This window comes from Lissotriton vulgaris, chromosome 2_1 (genome assembly GCF_964263255.1).
Source record: "Lissotriton vulgaris chromosome 2_1, aLisVul1.2, whole genome shotgun sequence".
Lineage (NCBI taxonomy): Eukaryota > Metazoa > Chordata > Amphibia > Caudata > Salamandridae > Lissotriton > Lissotriton vulgaris.
Genome location: NC_141687.1, coordinates 352089117 through 352111090, shown reverse-complemented (window position 1 = coordinate 352111090; position 21974 = coordinate 352089117). Strand labels below are relative to the sequence as shown.

The 21974-nt window shown below is 45.2% G+C and overlaps 1 protein-coding gene across 2 annotated transcripts in view; it reads right to left on the bottom strand.

Annotated features, from left to right (window-relative positions):
* Window positions 1-21974, bottom strand: part of SEZ6 (seizure related 6 homolog) — a 1086274-nt gene that overhangs the window by 648316 nt on the left and 415984 nt on the right. For both annotated transcript variants that reach the window (XM_086955133.1, XM_086955132.1), the window contains exon 2: window positions 2864-3691. In XM_086955133.1, coding sequence (XP_086811259.1) covers window positions 2864-3691 — 828 coding nt within the window. The remainder of the gene's footprint in view (window positions 1-2863; window positions 3692-21974) is intronic.

Here is a 21974-nt window from a genome sequence, read left to right as displayed (position 1 = left end):
CTACCCCAATCTTCCCCACCCCACTCCATGCCACTAACTTTGAACCATGCCAAACGCCCCTAAGGTTTACATAATGGCTAAAACACATTGCCAAAGTCAATAGCTCTTGCATTGATGAGAGCTAGAGGTGTTTGCCAATGCTTGGTTTTCTTTCTTGTCCTCCTTTCTTCCCCTGTGCTGCCTTCCACCTTCATTTTCCAGGTGAAAGTCCGATTATGAAAAAGAAGTCACGGCCACCAAACTTGACGGCAGGAGAGCCCCGTGTGCAACCACCAGCTCAAATTAAGCACAGCAGGAGATACCTCAAATTGACCAGGCAGTGGCAGCAGAAACACACCTGTGAAGGTGAAAGTGCATCACTTACAGGTAGCAGATTGAATCAATTCAGTGGCAGCAAATGCAGAAGAGGCAAGATTCGCCAATAAAAGCACTGGAAAGGTAGAACCCTGACCCATTTTAGCCAATTCATATCAAGGCTCTAGGGTGAGCCCAGACGCCCTGAGAGCAGGGGGCACAGACTCCTCGTGGGTACCAGGGCCCTGGGAGATTGAAGGAAGAAAGCGCCTGCATACAACTTGAAGTCAACGAGTGAGTGAAGAGAGTGATAGAGGACTCAACTTGAAGTCAACAAGTGAGTGAAGGGAGTGATACAGGACTCAACTTGAAGTCAACGAGTGATTGAAGGGAGTGATACAGGACTCAACTTGAAGTCAACGAGTGAGCGAACAGAGTGATACAGGACTCAACTTGAAGTCAACGAGTGAGCGAAGAGAGTGATACAGGACTCAACTTGAAGTCAACGAGTGAGCGAAGAGAGTGATACAGGACTCAACTTGAAGTCAACGAGTGAGTGAAGGGAGTGATACAGGACTCAACTTGAAGTCAACGAGTGATTGAAGGGAGTGATACAGGACTCAACTTGAAGTCAACGAGTGATTGAAGGGAGTGATACAGGACTCAAATTGAAGTCAACCAGTGAGCGAAGAGAGTGATTTAGGACAAGTCTGTAGCATGAATCACATTCCTGTAGGTGAACTGTTTGAAAAAACGTGACAAGGGAAAAGATGAGAAAACAAAAACTGAAAAAGTTAAAAATTGTTTGACACAAACTCCAAGCTTTAAGGTTAGTTAGAAGGGTGGTGCTAAGGACAGATTAACAGTTATGGACAGGGTGACTGAAAGACCTTAAGCTAAGTTTATGGTAATGGATAGTTCATTGGTATTAGAGTAGCAGTTAGGGCTGGACACAGGACACGTATGATTGTAAGAGAAGGGGTAAAGTTAAGGAATGAAAACATCATCAACTGAGGATAGGGTGTAGGATATTTCATAGGCATGGAGTAGGGTTATGTTTAGGCTTGGGGACAGAGATAGGCGTGGGATAAGTGATAGTTCATAGGTCAGAGTAAGGGTAAGGGATACACTTAGGGGGAGTATGAATGTAAGGGAATGGGTATTGACGGGGCATAGAGAATCCCTCTAGCTAGGATACTAGTAAAAGATAGTTCGTGGCCTAGGGTTAGTGATAGGGTGAGGGTGTCTCAGGGGTTACATTTAGGAGTGAAGGGAAGGCAGTGTATTATAAAGGAGGTTTAATGTTTTAGGGGTAAATAAATAATGTCTGCCCAACAAGTACAAATAAATATTGCTACAGATTTTGCATTTTTCCTCTAAATGATAGAATTTCAAACTTAAAAGTTCGCCTCTTTAAGCTTCTCGCTTAGTGTTCCAAAATCGGTTTAATCTTGCAACATCCAGGTGCTTCGAGAAAAATCAAAATAGACTAGTTTATTTGTATCTTTAGTGCACAATACTATTTTGTATCCTATTTCCTTTGATGGCAGAGGGGTGTTTTGTGACAAATGGAAATAAAGGCATTAACAAATGATCCCTCACTTTTGGTCTAGTCAGGAGAGTGGAATTGGAGCTCCGGTCTCCTGGTTCCACAGTCGTCAAGTGTACACTAGACATTATTTCTACATTTATGCAGCCAGACACGTGGGCATGTTTGAGATTCTACACGAGTGTGTGAGCCTCAGGGCTCGAGGAAGGCAGGAGACTGCACTGAATATCTGACATTGGTGCTTGAACTAGCTTAATACCAATGCGAAACGGAGGACAGAAGGTTTACATGTGTGCATACCTGTCAACTCGCACGGTACCACTGTGTGACACATGATAATGACTCCCATCACATGATCAGCCATTGAGGAGCCGATAACACCCGGTGGCAGGGAAAACCAGCCGAAAACCACTGTCAATAAGGTCTTCCAGAACGTTTTCTGAGGCTTTAAACTGCCAACGTCCATTAAGGGGAGTGAAAACACCCCCAGCACATGGGCACCAGCCTCAGGAAGCTTTTCTTTTGGGAGGGAGAGGCTTGGGGCAGGGTGGGGTTCAAAAGCGCCTCTTGGGTATTTCTCAGCATGAGACCCTGCCCCTTCCAAGGCCCTGCCCTCTCACCACACTGTAAGATTTTTCTCCAGGTTGGCAGACATGTGTGTGTCTATTGCAATGGTGAGGCATGTTTAGAGCGAAATGGACATCAACCCAGGGAGGCATTAACACCTTGGCTGCTAGAGGTTTCCCCCCCCCCCCCCCCCCCCCCGGTGCTGGTGCTGGTGCTGGATTCACAGAGTTACCTTTATTCATGACGAGTTCAACTCGTCATAAGCACAGCTCAACCGTGCCTCATGACGAGCTGAGCTCGTCATGAGCAGCGAAGGGGTTAATGACAGCAGCACAAGTCAAACACGATACTGAACAGTCACATATAATGATCAGAAGTCACTGCAATGCACCTTCACTTAAATGTCCCTTAAATCACATCCAGACCTGATTACTGTCTTCACATTGCACTCACCTGGTACCTGGGCTGTGGTTGTGATGGTAGTCGTGGTGATGGTGGTGGTAGTTGTGGTCTCTTCATCATCCCCTGAAGATGCTGTTGGTGATGTAGCTGTGCTGGTCTGGGTGTCTGTCTCCCTTTCCTGTGGCTCTGTCTGACTGCGCATATTTGTGGCGATTGTACTGCTAAGGGCCATGTCAGCTGTAGGAGAAATGATGGTCATAGCGCTGACCAACATCTGACTGGTGTCCTCGGTCCAAGCTTGGGAAAAAGCCACCGCCTTTGTAGCTGCAGCCTCTGTTGTTCCTAAGACATCTTGGCTGGCGGTGGACCAGTCGCTTGGGTGAGTCAATGATATCCCAGACTTGGACATCGCCTCGGTGGTGAATGCAGCCTTTGCTGGTACCGGCGCTGTGCTGGACTCTGAGGCTCTGGTGTTTCCAGCCAGGGGATGCACAGAGTTGGCAGTGGCCACAAAGGAGGGTGCAGATGTCCATGGCAGGGTAGTAAACTCAGAGAAGACTGGGGCATTGTCCTCATTCGCTAAGTTGACTTCGGGCCCTTGCGCCCCCCAAGTTGCTAGGTCAGGCTGGACGGGTGCTTCACTGCCTTCCCCTAACCCACCCGTGAGAAAGGGTCCTTGGTCCAGGTGGTCCTTCCTCATAAGGGCCTCGTGCAGAAACTCCTCCAGGAGGGGGTGATGGTTCAGCAGGGTCAATGTTGGTTCCGTGGTGATGAAGCGCACCTCTCCTTCACGGTCTTCCGCCGTCGGCGAGGAAGGAAGATCCGTCCCCAGGTCAGATCCAAATGGATTACTACTGCTGACAGCATTCTGGTGGGACCCTGCAAGAGGAGAAGATCTGTTTAAAACACCTGATGCTCAAGTTTGTACTTATATATAGCAGTTTACTTTACTGTTTCTTATTCAAAATATACCTGCCAGCTGAAAGTACCACAGTTTACATTTTTATCTGACCTCTAGCTAAAAATACAAGTGTCTCTTCCATTCATACACTTCTCTAAGGACAGCCCACTTGGAAGCAAGGCCTTCTTTCTATACCCTCAGTAGGCCCGCCCGTTAACTGTCCACACCTCCATAATATGTCATACCTCAACATTAGGCCAGAACTTCACAACAGCCCACACCTCTTCACTAGAACAGACCTCACTAGACCACACCTGTTTTGTAAACACAAACTTTGTTGCTAAGCAACACTTCCCTTACATGGCACTTCTCATTTGGTCATATCCCATCGAAAGGCACCACCGCCATAACACATCACTCCCTCTCAGTTGCCCACATCTCCTAAACAGACCCACAGATGTATAAGATCACACTGCTCAAGACAAAAAGTCCTAAAATACTAGGGGGGGATAGTTGGCAAGAACATTTTGTGATTATGTAGCTGTGACATCACAGGAGTTAACATCACAGGAAGTAATATCATGACCATGAAAAATTCCTCACCTAAAGAGGAATGGACCCATTTTACAGAGAAATGTGAGTTAAGGTTTTTGCCTTATATAAGATTATAAATATCAAAACAAAACCCTTTCAGGCATAGAGTGACGCATAAATTATGCAAAAAAGAAGGAGCGAACTCTGGGTACTCTCAATACATGCGACACTCTAGATCTACTCACGTCAGACATTTGAGGTGAGCAGATCAAGGGCTAGATGTAGGTAGAATTGATTTACCGATTTTAAATTACCGAATTTTACCGAATCGGTCATTTAAAATCGGTAAATCACTGGGTCCGACATGTAGGTATTCCAGATGTGCTGGAATACCGAATCGGATGAATTCGGTATTTACCGATTTGGTAAATACCGAATCGGTAATGCCCATTCATTCCTATGGGCTTTGAAGCCCATAGGAATGAATGGGCATTACCGAATCGGTATTTACCGATTCGGTAAATACCGAATTTCTCAAGGGTGCGGGGGGTGTCACTTTGACACCCTCTGGCACCCCCAAAACAGGCTCGGGTGCCATGTGGCAGGCATACATGCCCTAAGGGCAGTCTGCCTGTCACATGGCATAGGTGTGCATGCACACATGTGCATGCACACCGGAATCAGTATTTTACCATCAAATTGGATTTGATGGTAAAATACCGAATCGTTAAGGTTCCTGGGACTCCGAAGAGTCCCACCTACATATGGGTGGCTCCGAATCGGTAAAATTACCAATTCGGTATTTTACAGAATCGGTAACTTTACCGAATCGGTAAAGTTACTGATTCAGCAAAATTGTGCACCTATATGCCATTCACCTGTTTACCGATCGGTAACGGCCGAAAATACCGATTTTCGGCCGTTACCGACCGACCTACATCGGGCCCCTAGAGTGTAGCTGGTGTTGAGAGTGCTCTAACAGGAGCTGCAAATTCAGTGAAGACATCACTGACTTCATCACTCCACACGCGCTCCCCTCCAAAGACTACATCCTTCTGGGAGACCTCAACTTTCACCTTGAAAAGACCAACAACCGCAACACCACCACCCTCTTGGACAACCTCGCCAACCTCGGACTTAAACAACTGGTCACTTCCCCCACCCACATCGCAGGTCACACACTCGACCCCATCTTCACCTCCAGCAATCATGTCTCCTTCAGCCACACTACGGATCTCCTCTGGACTGACCACAGCTGCGTTCACTTCACCTTCAACAAGCCAAAACCCATCAACCACCCCCAACCAACTCTGCAAAGAAACTGGAACAAAATCACCATCGGCCAGATCTCCTCATCGCTCCTTCTAAACACCCCAGCCCACTCTTCTAACCCAGACCAAGCTGCCGCTAACTTCACCCTATGGTTATCCAACACCGCCGACACCTTAGCACCACTGAAAAAACGTCAAAACAAACCTGGCAACAAGAAGGCCTCATGGTTCAACGATGATCTTAAGAAGTCCAAGAAACTCTGCCGCTCCCTTGAAAAGGCCTGGAAAAAAGACCCAACCACTAGCACCAAGGACGCCTTCAAAAACGCCACCCGCACACACCACCAACTAATCCGAAAGGCCAAGAAAACAGCATTCAAGGATCGACTTGACAACAACGCCCACAACAGCAAAGAACTTTTCAACATCGTCAAGGAATTTTCCAATCCCTCGGCCAACTCCAATGACATCACCCCCTCTCAAGCCCTCTGCGACTCCCTAGCCTCATTCTTCCACAACAAGATTGCAGACATCCACAACAGCTTCAAAAACCAACCCGGAGACCAACCCGCCCAACCATATGCTGAACATTCTCCCCCTGTGAACACCCTTAACGACTGGAACCCAATCTCCACTGAGGACACCATCCGCCTGATGAACTCCATCCACTCAGGATCCCCCACAGACCCATGCCCTCACCACATCTTCAACAAAGCAGACTCCGTCATAGCACCGCACCTCCGAGACGTCATCAACTGCTCCTTCAACTCCGCAACCTTCCCTGAGAGCTGGAAACACGCTGAACTCACCGCCCTTCTGAAAAAACCCACAGCGGACCCCACCGAACTCAAAAATTACCGCCCCATCTCTCTCCTTCCATTCCCGGCAAAAGTAATCGAGAAAGCTGTCAACAACCAGCTCGCCGCCTTCCTCGAAGCCAACAAATCCCTCGACTCCTCCCAATCTGGCTTCCGAGCTAAACACAGCACTGAAACCGCCCTCATCGCAGCAACAGACGACATTCGAACTCTACTGGACAATGGAGACACAGTCGCCCTCATCCTCCTCGACCTCTCTGCAGCCTTCGACACAGTCTGCCACAGCACCCTTTTACAACGCCTCAGTAACATCGGAATACAAGGAAAAGCACTTGAATGGATCACCTCGTTCCTCTCCGGAAGAACCCAGAGAGTCCGCCTTCCACCATTCAAGTCCGAGGCCACTGAAGTCATCTGTGGCGTACCACAAGGATCCTCACTCAGCCCCACCCTCTTCAACGTATACATGAGCCCCCTCGCGACCATCGCCCGCCAACACAACCTCAACATCATCTCTTACGCGGATGACACTCAACTAATCCTTTCTCTCACCAATGACCCCAGCACCGCCAAAACTAACCTACACGAAGGAATGAAAGAAGTTGCCGAATGGATGAAACACAGCCGTCTGAAACTGAACTCAGACAAAACAGAAGTCCTCATATTAGGTACATCCCCCTCTGCATGGGACGACTCTTGGTGGCCGGAAGCCCTTGGAAAAGCACCCATCCCGACAGACCACGCACGGAACCTAGGCGTCATCCTGGATTCTTCACTCTCAATGAACAGACAAGTCAGCGCCGTATCCTCATCCTGCTTCAACATTCTTCGCATGCTCAAAAAAACATTTCGCTGGATCCCCACCGAAACCAGGAAAACAGTCACCCATGCTCTGGTAACGAGCCGACTGGACTACGGAAACACCCTCTACGCAGGTACTACCGCTAAACTCCAGAAGAAACTCCAACGAATCCAAAACGCCTCAGCCAGAATCATATTAGACATCCCGCGCAACGAACACATCTCTGGTCACCTGAAAGACCTCCACTGGCTACCCGTCAATAAGAGAATCACTTTCCGACTGCTAACCCACGCACACAAATCACTCTACGACATCGGACCAGAATGCCTCAACTCACGACTGTCCTTCTACACCCCCTCCTGCCAACTACGTTCTTCCAGCCATGCCCTCGCCACGGTACCTCGCATCAACAAGACCACCATGGGAGGCAGATCCTTCTCATACCTGGCTGCTAAAACATGGAACTCACTCCCTACCTACCTTCGCCTTACCCAGAACCACCTAGCATTCAGAAAGCAACTTAAAACGTGGATATTTGACAAATAATCCTCCTCCCCTTCCTAAGCGCCTTGAGACCCTCTGGGTATGTAGTGCGCTATATAAATTCTTTGACTTGACTTGACTTGACTTGACTTGACCTAAACTTGAGAACTACCCAGAGTTCTCTCCTTCTTTTTGCAAGATTATAAATATATGTACATAATGTACGTATTTATATCTAAACCAAACATATAGTTGCATTACTTGTTTGTGAATGCAAAATAATGATTGATTTAGACCACAAGGGCATCTATTTTTTAAAACCTAATCCATGCATGCACAGAAATGTAATCATGTGCTTACGTTGAAATAATGGACACATGTATATATATATATATATACCTGATGGGTAAAGAAATATAAATGTGATGAATACAGATATTAAGAAGCTACACGGGCTCTTAAAGTTGTTACTTATATTGGGAACTAATGAGGTTGGTATTAGGGATGACATGTAAAGCTATGGTCGGTTATTCGCCATACATAAAAAATGAGACATGGTGCACGTGGTTTGCAATTATTTGTGGATTTTGTCAGCACACAGAAGTGGCCTCCATGCCAGTGGCGTAGTTAGGCCTTACGCCACCCACGGCAGCCTAATCGAAGAGCAGGGAATGGGGTGGGGGTGCTGGCTATTCATTTGCCCATGACAGCCACAGGTGGAGGGGAGGGGTTAGGAGGGGGCCACCTATTCTTACGGCAGCGGCGGCCGCAGGTACAAGCCGGAGGAGTGGGGGCCGGCCGCTGCCCTCAAAACTCCAAGCAGGCGCCCGTAAACTATGATGCAAGGGTACCTGCATTGGTACTAGGCAGCTGAATTTAGTGCCAGTGTAGGGAGAAACGCAGAGTGCACAGTATTATTGTACACACAGTGCATCCCTGCGTTTCTAAAGTGATGGAGTGCAGCGTTAGCTATTTTGGAGCTAACCTGCACTCAGTCGCTTTTGTTGTAAATCTGCCCCTAAGCATTTCTCTTCTTTTTGCCATGTTAAGACAAGGTTTTTCGAAGTCTTAATTTTGTTGCTGCCTCCTACTTACGCCACCCTTGTAAATAGGGGGCAGCATCAAAATCAATGGTTGTTGCGGCGGAACCCACACCACAACACCCATTGCACGCCCCTTTCACGCTAAGTGTAGCGTGAAAGAGTGCTGTATTTACAGGGCACCATTAAGCCACGTTAAGTGGCTTAACGCTGCCTTGTAAATAAGGAGAAGGGTTTATGGCCACAGGAATGTCATAAAAAGTTACCTTCCTGTGGCGATAGGGGCTTGTAAATATGCCCCTTGATTTTTAAATCACTTTTGTGCAGTAAATAAAATATGCTGGGTGTATTTTTCCTAATTATGGAGCTGGGCTTCCTGTAAGTTTTCTTTAACCAGCTACAAAGAACAACAACGCCCGAAAAACACACCTCATTAAGCAACGGAAGGATTTAGTCAGAAGTTAAGAGACTCAAAAATGCCCCCCTCCTGGGACACTCACAGGTAAAGATAAGATTTCCAGAAGGAAAGCAGGTTGAACACACCACGCGGCCACCTTACATGCGTATCTGATGACATTCACAGATCACAATGATTGGTGATGGGGCATTAGGGTATTCGAGGGAAACCTCCAAGATTCGGGCTGGGGAGAACGGGCATTCCCTCTTTAACAACAGTGGAAGGATCTGCCCACCCTCAACTTGTGTCCTGGGACCGCCTCACTAGACCAGAACCCCTGGATAGACCACACCACCTCACGAGACGTTACCACCTCACCAGGCAATAGGTAACATATGGCAGAACAGCCAGAAGATAGCTCAGTGAGGTAAGGCCTCCCTGCTGAGGTCACTGTTTCATATGTAGGTTTCAGGTGTCAATCCTGTATGGATACGCGGATACATACCACAGTCCAGCTGCGGCCCGTGCAGGTAAGAGCAGTGGGGTGGGGTTGGGAGATATTTCGACAGACGTTGACGAGGAAAAATTCATTATTTATTTATTTTCTCTTGTGGTCGTCTTTCGAATCCTCTCCGAACACGCCGCACTGTTCTCACCTGCACGGGCCGCGTCTGCCACTGTCCGTCCTGCTATTGCCTTTTCTCCTGTTAGTTCAAGGCTTTTTCATGACCTGACATTACATCGGCCACATTTTAACATCAAAATTATCATCAACTTGTCACCCTCCCCTTTTTTGAAATAATAAAAACACATTTATTTTTGCATACATTCAATAATTGTAAAATAAATTAAATTAAATATTGTAACTTTATTCTTAAATTATTGCTAATGACAACCTTGTCATGAACCTATGGAACATATCTATTTCTTTCTCTTTGAATAGATGTAACTCAAATTGAATCAATTTAAATTCAGATTATTTTTTTGCTCCTTCCCTTAACCATTATACTATCCCTGAAAAACCACATTTAGTTATTTTATATTAATTAACACGTTATTAAATCTTGAAACCCCAATACTAACCCTCAGCCTAATCTTATCCCTGAGCCACACTCTAACCTGCTAACCCTTCTAACCCAAACTGTAGCCATACGCATAACTAATAAAAAAAATGTTATTAATTATTATAAATTGAATTGCATTAAAATTAATTTTGACAAAATATGATTCCCTAATGCTAATCTTAACCTAACATTAATCACTATTAATTATTTAATTTACTGACTGAAATTCAATGACATTTAAATCTTTTTTTCTAAAAACATGTCAAGCTAACTCTAATAACTCTATCAGTAAGTAACATTTACTAAAACAAGTCATTTTTTAAAATTACACCTTAAAAGTAATTTGATCAATCATTATAAAATGTGTTACATTACTGAAAATCAACGATTTTAATCATGTTTTTATTAAAGTACTTCATTAACCTCCGGTATTTCCGTATTTTAATCTGTTTGCCCTTTTATGAGTTAGTAGTTCATAATGTAACATCAAGTGAGGCAAAGGGGTTGTTGTTGTTCCTTTTGATGTCCATATATTTTGAGAGGATACAACTTTATATAAGAATGTTCCACGTAAATTGCTTTGTAAAAAAACAGCACATTATTCTCCAATTGTTAAAAAACCAATCTCAGTTGGATCTGGAATGGGAAGCTTTAGGGGGCAGCTATTTTCGTTCACTTTTTTTGGTCTGTGGTGTGTAATAACGAACATACGAAATCACCATTGAACAACATGTGTGTCTGAGTTAAACTGAGGGATGTATCACTGTAAGTTACTCAATAACAAGAAAACATACCAATATTAAAGATGATGCATTATTGACAGCCTCACTGAATAATGACCAAACTTAACTCTACTATACCGTGGAAAATCGTGAAACCTCTTAAGGCAATTTCAGGCTATTCTCCATATTTTGGTATCAAGTAGGAAACACTTTGCAGTTCCAAAGATAGTTATGTGTGTGCCTTCCTGGCCAGGGTTTGAGACACTACTAATGTAACGTAGCCAGGCAGGCGGGTATACTGCAATGGCATAGTGCCAATGTATGAAAGGTACATGGTCTTGGACAGATATGTATATAAGAAATGGACAGAAAGCAGTCCAACCTGCTTGTATACTACAAATTGGGCACAAGAGCTCCAAGTACAGAGGAAGGGTCATCACCATAGCAAGGTGCATGTTCCAGAGGGTGATAGAGCACAGGACATATAACATATGACGGGTGTGGCGCAGTTGCCAGAGTGGCTGACTCTGGAGCACGGGGCTTACGGTTCGATCCCCGGTGCCAGCGGCAGCTCAGCTCAGCATCAAGTGACTCTGGGCAATAGCTCACTTAATCTCCCCGATGGCACCGAGCGCTTGGATACCCTTAGGGAAGAATAGTTGCGCTTTACAAATCTGGAATTTATATACTGGAAGGAGGCAGGGCTTGTTGGACAGGTGTACATAGTGGATGTAAAAAGGTTATGACAGACAATAGTGGGCAAGGCCTGGTTACTGGTATGGCGGGTCCATGTTCAAGAAATGGTCTTATCAACATGATATGTGCATGTAGCAAAGGAGAGCAGGGTGTAGCGTGTCAGGTGTTTAGACCAAAACAGCAAAAAGAATAGGGCAGATATGTAACTGGAAGGAGCAGAGCCCAATATGGTAGGTACACCTACCAGGAAGGGGCGGAGCGTCGAATGTAAACATACAGCAGATGGAGGCAGGGCTCTTATGGCATGCACGTCTTACAGAAGGGGCATATTTATTTCCTTTATTTGTTTATTTATTTGAGTTTCATATAGCTCTGGCTAAACCCGGCCGTATCAGAGCGTTTTACAAGAGGATCAGTGAGTGACAAGATTCACGTTACAAAAGTTACAAAGCATAGTCAAACATAGGATAAAAGCATTGTTACGAAATTCGTCGGAGGGCGGGGAGGAAGGAGACAAAGCAGGGAGACCAGGAGAAACTGTGTCCAATGTCTGTCTGGGCATAGGAGGGGCCTAGGAAGTGGACACAAGACTCAGGTTGCAAACCTCTGCCCTTGAGGTGAATGCCACTGGTCAATGAGATGTAGGCCCCCTGGTGGACAAAGGACAGCTCTGCAGAGGGGCGGTCCTATGTGTATCTGGGTTGTGAGCCTGACAGAGGAACACAGAAGGCCCCACATTCGCTGATATTTAGCAGGTCATGTCTCCTCTCCCCTGCCAATAATGCTTGAAATGATACCTGAATCTGCGACCTGTTGTCGAAGATGCAATCAATAACTCAGAGATATAGTTTTGCGCTGATAACTGCAAGAGATGGGATGTGAGCGCAGAATCCTTCGTTTCTGTTTTTTCTCTTATTTTGACAGGCGTTCGTCACTTGTCTGGTTGCAGGTCAGCTGGATGTGCCCCCCATCAAGGCCCAGAGAGAAATCTCTGCAAGAGCCTGCTATCTGGCAGCTTCTGAAAACCTTCCTCTCGCCACTGGGGAAGCCAGCAGCTGGAGGAGGGAAGGCGCAGTGGCATGTTATTGGCATGACACTGCCACATGTGCCCGATGGCACCAATAGTCATTATTACTGAAATCTAATGGAGGCATGAAACCCCCATGGGAACAAGGGATTGTGAAAAAAGATTGCACTGCTGAAGGGTGTGTTTGGTCACATGCTGCACGTGTCCTGTGAGGGCTGTGTGCACTGCAGCTGCCTGGCAGTACGATTCTGGGAGGAAAGCTTGTAGTGATGTTGTTTCTGATTTACCTTTTCGATGTACAAGCAAAGTGTGCAGTGGTACTACTTATGCTTACCCTATTTTTGTGTGAGTGTAGCTTCCACTGCTGCTACTTATGGTGGACTTGTGCGGTGTGCAAGGGAAGCTTGCATTAGCTCTACCAATGTCTGGCTGGGCATATTCGATGCAAGTGAAACTTCCATAACTTATACCTATGTTACACCAACTATGTGTGCGAGTGAAGCTTGAACTGTCTCTGCATAAGCTGGACTTGTGATGTGTACAATGAAGAATGCATTTCTGCGATGTCTGCTGTATATAGTTGTGTGCGAGTGAAGCTTTCATTGCGGCTAATTATGTTTGGCCGATTTTGTATGCAAGTGTAGCTTGTACTGCCTCTCCATATGGGGACCTATTCTATGTGAGAGTGAAGCTTGCATTGGATTTACCTACGACAGGACTGTTCTGTATACGAGTGAAGGGTGCATTGGATTTACCTACGACAGGACTGTTCTGTATACAAGTGAAGGGTTCATTGAATTTACCTACGACAGGACTGTTCTATGTACGAGTGAAGGGTGCATTGGATTTACCTACGACAAGACTGTTCTGTATACGAGTGAAGGGTGCATTGAATTTACCTACGACAGGACTGTTCTGTATACGAGTGAAGGGTGCATTGGATTTACCTACGACAGGACTGTTCTGTATACGAGTGAAGGGTGCATTGAATTTACCTATGACAGGACTGTTCTTTGTACGAGTGAAGGATGCATTGGATTTACCTACGACAGGACTGTTCTGTGTACGTGTGAAGGGTGCATTGGATTTACCTACGACAGGACTGTTCTTTGTACGAGTGAAGGGTGCATTGGATTTACCTTCGACAGGACTGTTCTTTGTACGAGTGAAGGGTGTATTGGATTTACCTACGACAGGACTGTTCTGTGTACGAGTGAAGGTTGCATTGGATTTATCTACGACAGGACTGTTCTTTGTACGAGTGAAGTATGCATTGGATTTACCTACGACAGGACTGTTCTTTGTACGAGTGAAGGATGCATTGGATTTACCTACGACAGGACTGTTCTTTGTACGAGTGAAGGGTGCATTGGATTTACCTACGACAGGACTGTTCTGTATGCGAGTGAAGGGTGCATTGGATTTACCTACGACAGGACTGTTCTGTATACGAGTGAAGGGTGCATTGAATTTACCTACGACAGGACTGTTCTTTGTACGAGTGAAGGGTGCATTGGATTTACCTACGACAGGACTGTTCTGTATACGAGTGAAGGGTGCATTGGATTTACCTACGACAGGACTGTTCTGTATACGAGTGAAGGATGCATTGGATGTACCTACGACAGGACTGTTCTGTGTACGAGTGAAGGTTGCATTGGATTTACCTATGACAGGACTGTTCTTTGTATGAGTGAAGGGTCCATTGGATTTACCTACAACAAGACTGTTCTTTGTACGAGTGAAGGGTGCATTGGATTTACCTACGACAGGACTGTTCTGTGTACGAGTGAAGGTTGCATTGGATTTATCTATGACAGGACTGTTCTTTGTACGAGTGAAGGATGCATTGGATTTACCTATGACAGGACTGTTCTTTGTACGAGTGAAGGATGCATTGGATTTACCTACGACAGGACTGTTCTTTGTACGAGTGAAGGGTGCATTGGATTTACCTACAACAGGACTTTCTGTGTGAGAGCAACGCTTGTATTGAATTTACCTATGACAGGACTGTTCTATGTACGAGTGAAGGGTGCATTGGATTTACCTATGACAGGACTGTTCTTTGTACGAGTGAAGGGTGCATTGGATTTACCTACAACAGGACTGTTCTTTGTATGAGTGAAGGGTGCATTGGATTTACCTACGACATGACTGAGCTGTATACGAGTGAAGGGTGCATTGAATTTACCTACGACAGGACTGTTCTTTGTATGAGTGAAGGGTGCATTGGATTTACCTATGACAGGACTGTTCTGTATACGAGTGAAGGGTGCATTGGATTTACCTACGACAGGACTGTTCTATATACGAGTGAAGGGTGCATTGGATGTACCTACGACAGGACTGTTCTGTATACGAGTGAAGGTTGCATTGGATTTACCTATGACAGGACTGTTCTTTGTACGAGTGAAGAGTGCATTGGATTTACCTACGACAGGACTGTTCTTTGTACGAGTGAAGGGTGCATTAGATTTACGTACGACAGGACTGTTCTGTGTACGAGTGAAGGTTGCATTGGATTTATCTATGACAGGACTGTTCTTTGTACGAGTGAAGGGTGCATTGGATTTACCTACGACAGGACTGTTCTGTGTGAGAGCAATGCTTGTATTAAATTTGCCTATGACAGGACTGTTCTATGTTCGAGTGAAGGGTGCATTGAATTTACCTATGACAGCACTGTTCTGTGTACGAGTGAAGGGTTCATTGGATTTACCTACGACAGGACTGTTCTGTGTGTGAGTAAAGCATGCACTGAATTAACCTATGACAGGACTGTTCTGTGCACGAGTGAAGTGTGCATTGGATTTAACTATGACAGGACTGTTCTATGTATGAGTGAAGGGTGCATTGGATTTACCGACAACTGGACTGTTCTGGGTGTGAGTGAAGCATGCATTGAATTTACCTATGACAGGATTGTTCTGTGTACGAGTGAAGGGTGCATTGGATTTACCTATGACTGGACTGTTCTGTGTACGAGTGAAGGGTGCATTGGATTTACCTACGTCAGGACTATTCTGTGTGTGAGTGAAGCATGCATTGAATTTACCTATGACATGACTGTTCTGTGTACGAGTGAAGGGTGCATTGGATTTACCTACGACAGGACTGTTCTGTGTACGAGTGAAGGTTGCATTGGATTTACCTACGACAGGACTGTTCTGTGTGAGAGCAACGCTTGTATTGAATTTACCTATGACAGGACTGTTCTGTGTACGAGTGAAGAGTGCATTGGATTTACCTATGACAGGACTGTTCTGTGTACGAGTGAAGGGTGCATTGGATTCACCTACAACAGGACTGTTCTGTGTGTGAGCGAAGCTTGCATTGAATTTACCTATGAAAGGACTGTTCTGTGTACAAGTGAAGGGTGCATTGGATTTACCTATTACAGGACTGTTCTGTGTACGAGTGAAGGGTGCATTGGATTTACCTATGACAGGACTGTTCTGTGTGCGAGCAACACTTGTATTGGATTTACCTACGACAGGGCTGTTCTGTGTGCAAGCGACGCTTGCATTGGAAAACCCTATGACAGGACTGTTCTGTGTGTGAGAGATGCTTGCATTGGATTTCTCTATGACAGGACTGTTCTGTGTGTGAGTGAGTGAAGCTTGCATTGAATTTGCCTATGACAGGACTGTTTTGTGTACGAGTGAAGGCTGCATTGGATTTTCCTATGCCAGGACTGTTCGGTGTGTGAATGAAGCTTGCATTGGATTTACCTACAAAAGGACTATTCTTTGTGCAAGTGAAGCTTGCATTGGATTTCCCTATGCCAGGACTGTTCTGTGTGTGAGTGAAGCTTGCATTAGATTTACCTATGACAGGAATGTTCTTTTTGCAAGTGAAGCATGCTTTGGATTGACTTACGACAGGAGTGCTCTGTGTGAGAGTGAAGCTTGCATTGGAATGCCCTGTATGCGAGTGAAGTGTGCATTGGATTTACGTACGATAGGACTGTTCTGTGAGCGAGCGACGCTTGCATTGGATTTACCTACAACAGGACTGTTCTGTGTGTGAATGAAGCTTGCATTGGAATGGTCTGTGTGCGAGTGAAGCGTGCATTGGATTTACCTATGACAGGACAATTCTGTGTGTTATTGAAGCTTGCATTGAGTCTGGCTATACAGGACCAATTCTGTATGCAAGTGAAGCTTGCACAGCCTCTTCATATGGGGACCTATTCTGTATGCAATTGAAGCCAGAACTATTCTGTGGGCAAGCAAAGCCTGCTTTGGATTTACCAATGACAGGACAATTCTGTGCGTGAGTGAAGTATGCATTGCCTATACATACACTGCACCTATTTCTTGTGTGAGTGAAGCTTGCATTTCTTCTATTTCTTCTGGACGTATTCTGATTCAAGTGATTCTTCTGATGCTAACACTTATATTGAACCTATTTTGTGTATGGGTGAAGCTTGCAATCCATCTGCACATGCAGGACCTATTCTGTGCGTGAATGAAGCCTTAATTGCTGCTACCATTGGTGGAGCTAGACTGTGAGCAAGTTAAGCTTGCATTGGGGTTAATGCTGGAAATATGTGTAAAAAAAAAAGAGAGAGAGAGAGAGAGAGAGAGAGAGAGAGAGAGAGAGAGAGCACCTTTGAACCAAAGCTCTGACGGCAGGAAGTGATGCAAATGTGCCTAAAACTCCCCAGAAGAGCTCTCTTGTCTCTGCCATCCAAGCATCTATCTATTCACAGCCTTCCACCCACCTACTGATATCCACCATTTAACCTTTATATTCTGTCATCTAATCTTTCTTTCATTCAGTCTTTCACCAACCCATCCATACATTCACACATTCATCATCTTTGCATGCCTCCATCATATATCCATCCTCTGACTTACACATCCATCAATTATTATTTTATCAATCAATTGATCCTTTTTGACATTAATCCACCCACTCAGATTTCCATTTACTATGCCATCCATTGACCCATTGATTCACTTACTCATCCATCCTATTTCTCTTCCTACATTTCTTTCACCCTTCCCTTACTTTACTTTCCCCTCCGTTTCCTTTCAACCTTCCAACCTTCTTTCCCTTTTTTATCAACTCTTGTTTCTTTTTTCCTTAGTTTAATCATGAGCTTTTGTCTGCTGAGCTGTAGACAGAAGAGTTCCATAAAAAATCTCACCTCCGCTATAGCTGCTTTAGGGGACTCATGTTGCCCCTGTACCAAGTGCCTCTTGCATTGCTGCTTTTTCTGCAATGTAGTGGGTTCAAGTGAAGGTAAAGGTTCATGGCATAAAAAGGGGAGAACATTTTGAGTACAGCCAGGTTTTAAGCTTCTTTCTGAACGATTTATGATCAGTAATCATTCAGAGTTGCATTGGAAGCTCATTTCAAAAGATGGGAGCTAAATGGGAAAAGGATCTGCTGCAATTTCTGGTGGTAAGCACCCTGCAAAGGGTGAGTAGATGTTTAGTTCCTGACCTAAGATTCCTTGATTATGTTTACCAGTTAAGTTTCTTGGCCAGGTAAGTTGTCCTATTTGCATGCATGGTCTTATGTACCAGACGGAAGAGTTACTGCTGCATGCTGCCTTTCCTGGACCTCTTCTGCATGTGAGCGAAGCTCACTTTTTTGTTTTATACACGGTACCAGTGCAACGCCTCAGAAAGCATGCCCACTGTTGCCCATGCTGTACTGTGCTTTGCTTTTAAGCACCCCTTGAACAGCTGCTGCTCATGCCATACCTGTTCTTTGTGTGTGAGAGAAGCTTGCTTGCACTGCTACTGCCAGCTGAAGTGCGATGGGAACTTCTCGCTTCATAGCTGCCTATGCCATAAGGACCATTCCTGTAGTTCTGTGCATAGCCAACGGCGTTAAGCACGCTGGGAGTTGTAGTTTCGCTTCCCCGTATGCCTGTGCCTAGGAGGATCAGCATGCTTTGTGACGCAGGCTGAAATGCCAGGGTTGGCTGGAAGGCTCGCGGCGCGGGGCCAGCTGGCAGCTTGGCACGTGCTCAGTTGTGTTCCCAGCCCTCACAGACTGTAGTGTTAAACTGGGAACAATGCACTCAGTGGGAGAGGACCAGCCTCCGCCTGCTCCTCCTCCCACACCACCCAGCAGGCAGACACAGGCCTCCGGTCCCATTCTCTCACAAGCAGCCCTTCCCGCCACTGACAGGCGTGAAAAGCCGCAGATAAATCCCTGCCCGCGGAGGTAACAAATGTACCCTCCTCGCTCCATAATAAGGAATTATGTCAAATAGCAGCAGCGAGACGGGTTCTGTAAAACCGATAAATTAAACATGTCTTCGGAAACTAAGCGCTCGCGAGGAGGTGGTTTGGCGCCAGCAAATACCATTGCTTGTGACTTTGTTCCCCGGAAGCAGGGACCTGCTCGGGTACACCAATTAATTGTTGGTTTCACAGTCATGGTGTCCTGTTCACCCCACTTGTAATTACAGTGCATCATGTCAGAGGTGGGTGCGACAGCAAGACCTTTACTGCCGGCCGGGCTGGGGGCTTGGAAGCATCATGATGGGGCCTTCAAATTGGTGGCTCAGGACAACATGACAGTTTATTACAGTGATTTAAGTGGGCCGGGTCCTGCCGGTGCTCAGCACCGCCAGTTTTTAAAAGCAGGTGCCGAAAAGGGTCCCTATCCGGCTCTCCATTTTTACCTTCAGGATGAAAAGGGAAAAAAGCTGAACTCTGCGGTAGTACCCATCCGTCACTGCTTTTGATGTAGCTTGAAATAGACTGATTTTTAGCATTGTATAGTGCAAACATGAGCACCAGTTACATAACACAAGCACATATTAATGTTTTTTTTTAATCACAGGATGTTGAGCGGCCGTGAAGCTCAAACCTGTTTCCTCAGCTCGAAAGTCGGCAGCTCTAACATTAGCCACAACCTCCCGCAGAAGCACAGAAGCATATTATTATATAGAACAATATTATATACAACGGAGTCATAGTAATAGTTGTTGCTTATTTATCTTTTGCAATTTACAACCATTGACCATAGTCCTGTCCTTGCTTGCTGTAGGTGTAATGTTACTTATTGTGTTAAATGGCTAGATAAATGGATAGAAACACAAAAATACCAGTGGGGCGGAACACGTTGCCAACTACAGATTTTTAACTTTTGTGTTTTAGGCCACTCCCTTAATTACATCGGCCACTCCCCTATAAGATCTATTTTAAACAACAAGGGGACCCCAATTAGTATCAGCGAGGGACCTCGGGGAGCTCAATTATAAAGAAACAACAATGGTCCCTGGCAAGGAGACAGGTGAATGCAAATAAATATAGACTCAGTCAGTTCTATATTGCTGAAGACATGCCCAGCCGGGCAGCGGTCCTCAAAATTTATATTTAGATCAAGGTATGTAAAAACAATAACACCTTCAACAGTTCACGTACGGGGGGCACAAGCCTGTACCCAACCACACGAATACACAGACAAGGACATACACAAAGGGCTTGCAAGGCAAAATCAACAGTCTCTGCAGAATTCCAATTTTAAACAGAGAATTTCTTGTAGGTACCATTACACGGTATTGTATAGTCAATCATTCCACAAGTATATGGTACACAGTTTTTTTAAATAGTTTTCGTGACTTTGTTGGACACACTGGAGAAAGTTGTGACACAAACGAGTTTGTTTGTAGTAGGCTTAGGTTTATTTACCAAGAGGGTCTCACGTGGGCACTGCATTAATTGTGGAATCCACTCGCACCACTGCGCCGTTTTTTATTCGATTTCTTGGCCACCCTTGCCTTTATTATCAGTACTATTCACCTACACTGCTGCACTTACTCAGTCACAAAAAGTATATGCTTCTTCACCCAGTCACATGCCTGTCACATGCCTGTAGACATGTACACAACCCCACTCGTCGTCTCCACCAGGTTAGAAGCGATTTAGTTTAGTAACCACCGCACAAAGTCACTACTATTATGCGCAAAATACTTAATGTATCCTTTGTTTTCCCCCCCCCTTCTCCCTGTAGGCTAAAGAGGCTTATAATTTAAAAGGCAACTATTGTTTTGTCCTGATGATGGACCCCATCATTTAGTAAGGGGGTCCGAAACGTCGTCGACTCACTGTGTACCATATACTTGTGGAATGATTGACTATACAATACTGTGTAATGGTACCTACAAGAAAATCTCTGTTTAAAATTGGAATTCTGCAGAGACTGTTGATTTTGCCTTGCAAGCCCTTTGTGTATGTCCTTGTCTGTGTATTCGTGTGGTTGGGTACAGGCTTGTGCCCCCCGTACGTGAACTGTTGAAGGTGTTATTGTTTTTACATACCTTGATCTAAATATAAATTTTGAGGACCGCTGCCCGGCTGGGCATGTCTTCAGCAATATAGAACTGACTGAGTCTATATTTATTTGCATTCACCTGTCTCCTTGCCAGGGACCATTGTTGTTTCTTTATAACTCCCCTATAAGAAACCTCCTAGTTTTTTCATCCTACTCAAAGCCCTGGTGTAATGCACATCAGAGTTCAAATAAATGTTTCTCTTTCATTATGTTTTCTCTTCTATACAGTTTGGACCTTGAACCGCACACACAGTAGGTAGCACGTAGGGGCACTAACTTAATATGGGGTAGTATATCAACATATGTTTTTTTTTCTTTTCTTGCCCTGATGAAGCGCCATGGATCCTTGTGACTAATTTAGGCATGAAACATGTTGATTTACCACTGAGGGAGTAACCTGAGACAAACTCCCCCCCCCCCCAAGACTATAGGATACTTCCCCTACCCAGTCGTGACATAATGACTACCAGGGTTAATTTGAAACCATCATGGTAGCACTTACTTGTAATAGGTTGTAATCTCTGAAAGGGTGGTCCCCGCATTAAAGGATAGCGTAGTATCTTCCTTATCAGTTTTAATTCATAATCACTTATCACTACACCACCTCACTGATCACCTCACTTGCACTCATCATACAGCAGCCTCTTTAAAAGATCTCTGCCAAAGTTACACCCTTCCGGGCACCCTTAGGACATAGCAGCTCCGGCCCGTCGAGTAGCACTGCCCTATGATGAAGCATGACATCCTCGGGGATGTGTGAGGGCAAAATGAGACAGTCTTGCTGACTGTCCCCATGATCTTGGTCCAGGCAATCTCTACTTGTTGAGAGAACCTGAACTGTTTCCTTAGGAACATAAGGCCATTTTTGAGTCTTTGATCACTTAAAGGAGCACCGCTTTGGACCTTCATATCTAGCTTCCAGTCCCCCCTCTATACCTCTAGTGAGGGGACATTTTGAAACACGGTGTGTCCTTTCACACGTTTCACGCAAACCAGAGTTTGATTTAGTTCTGTGGAAGTTTGTGGCTAGCAGGGAGAGCATGTCAGCTTGTACGAGTTGTGAGATTTTCTTTGGTGAGTGAGATTGAAGGGCTGCACAA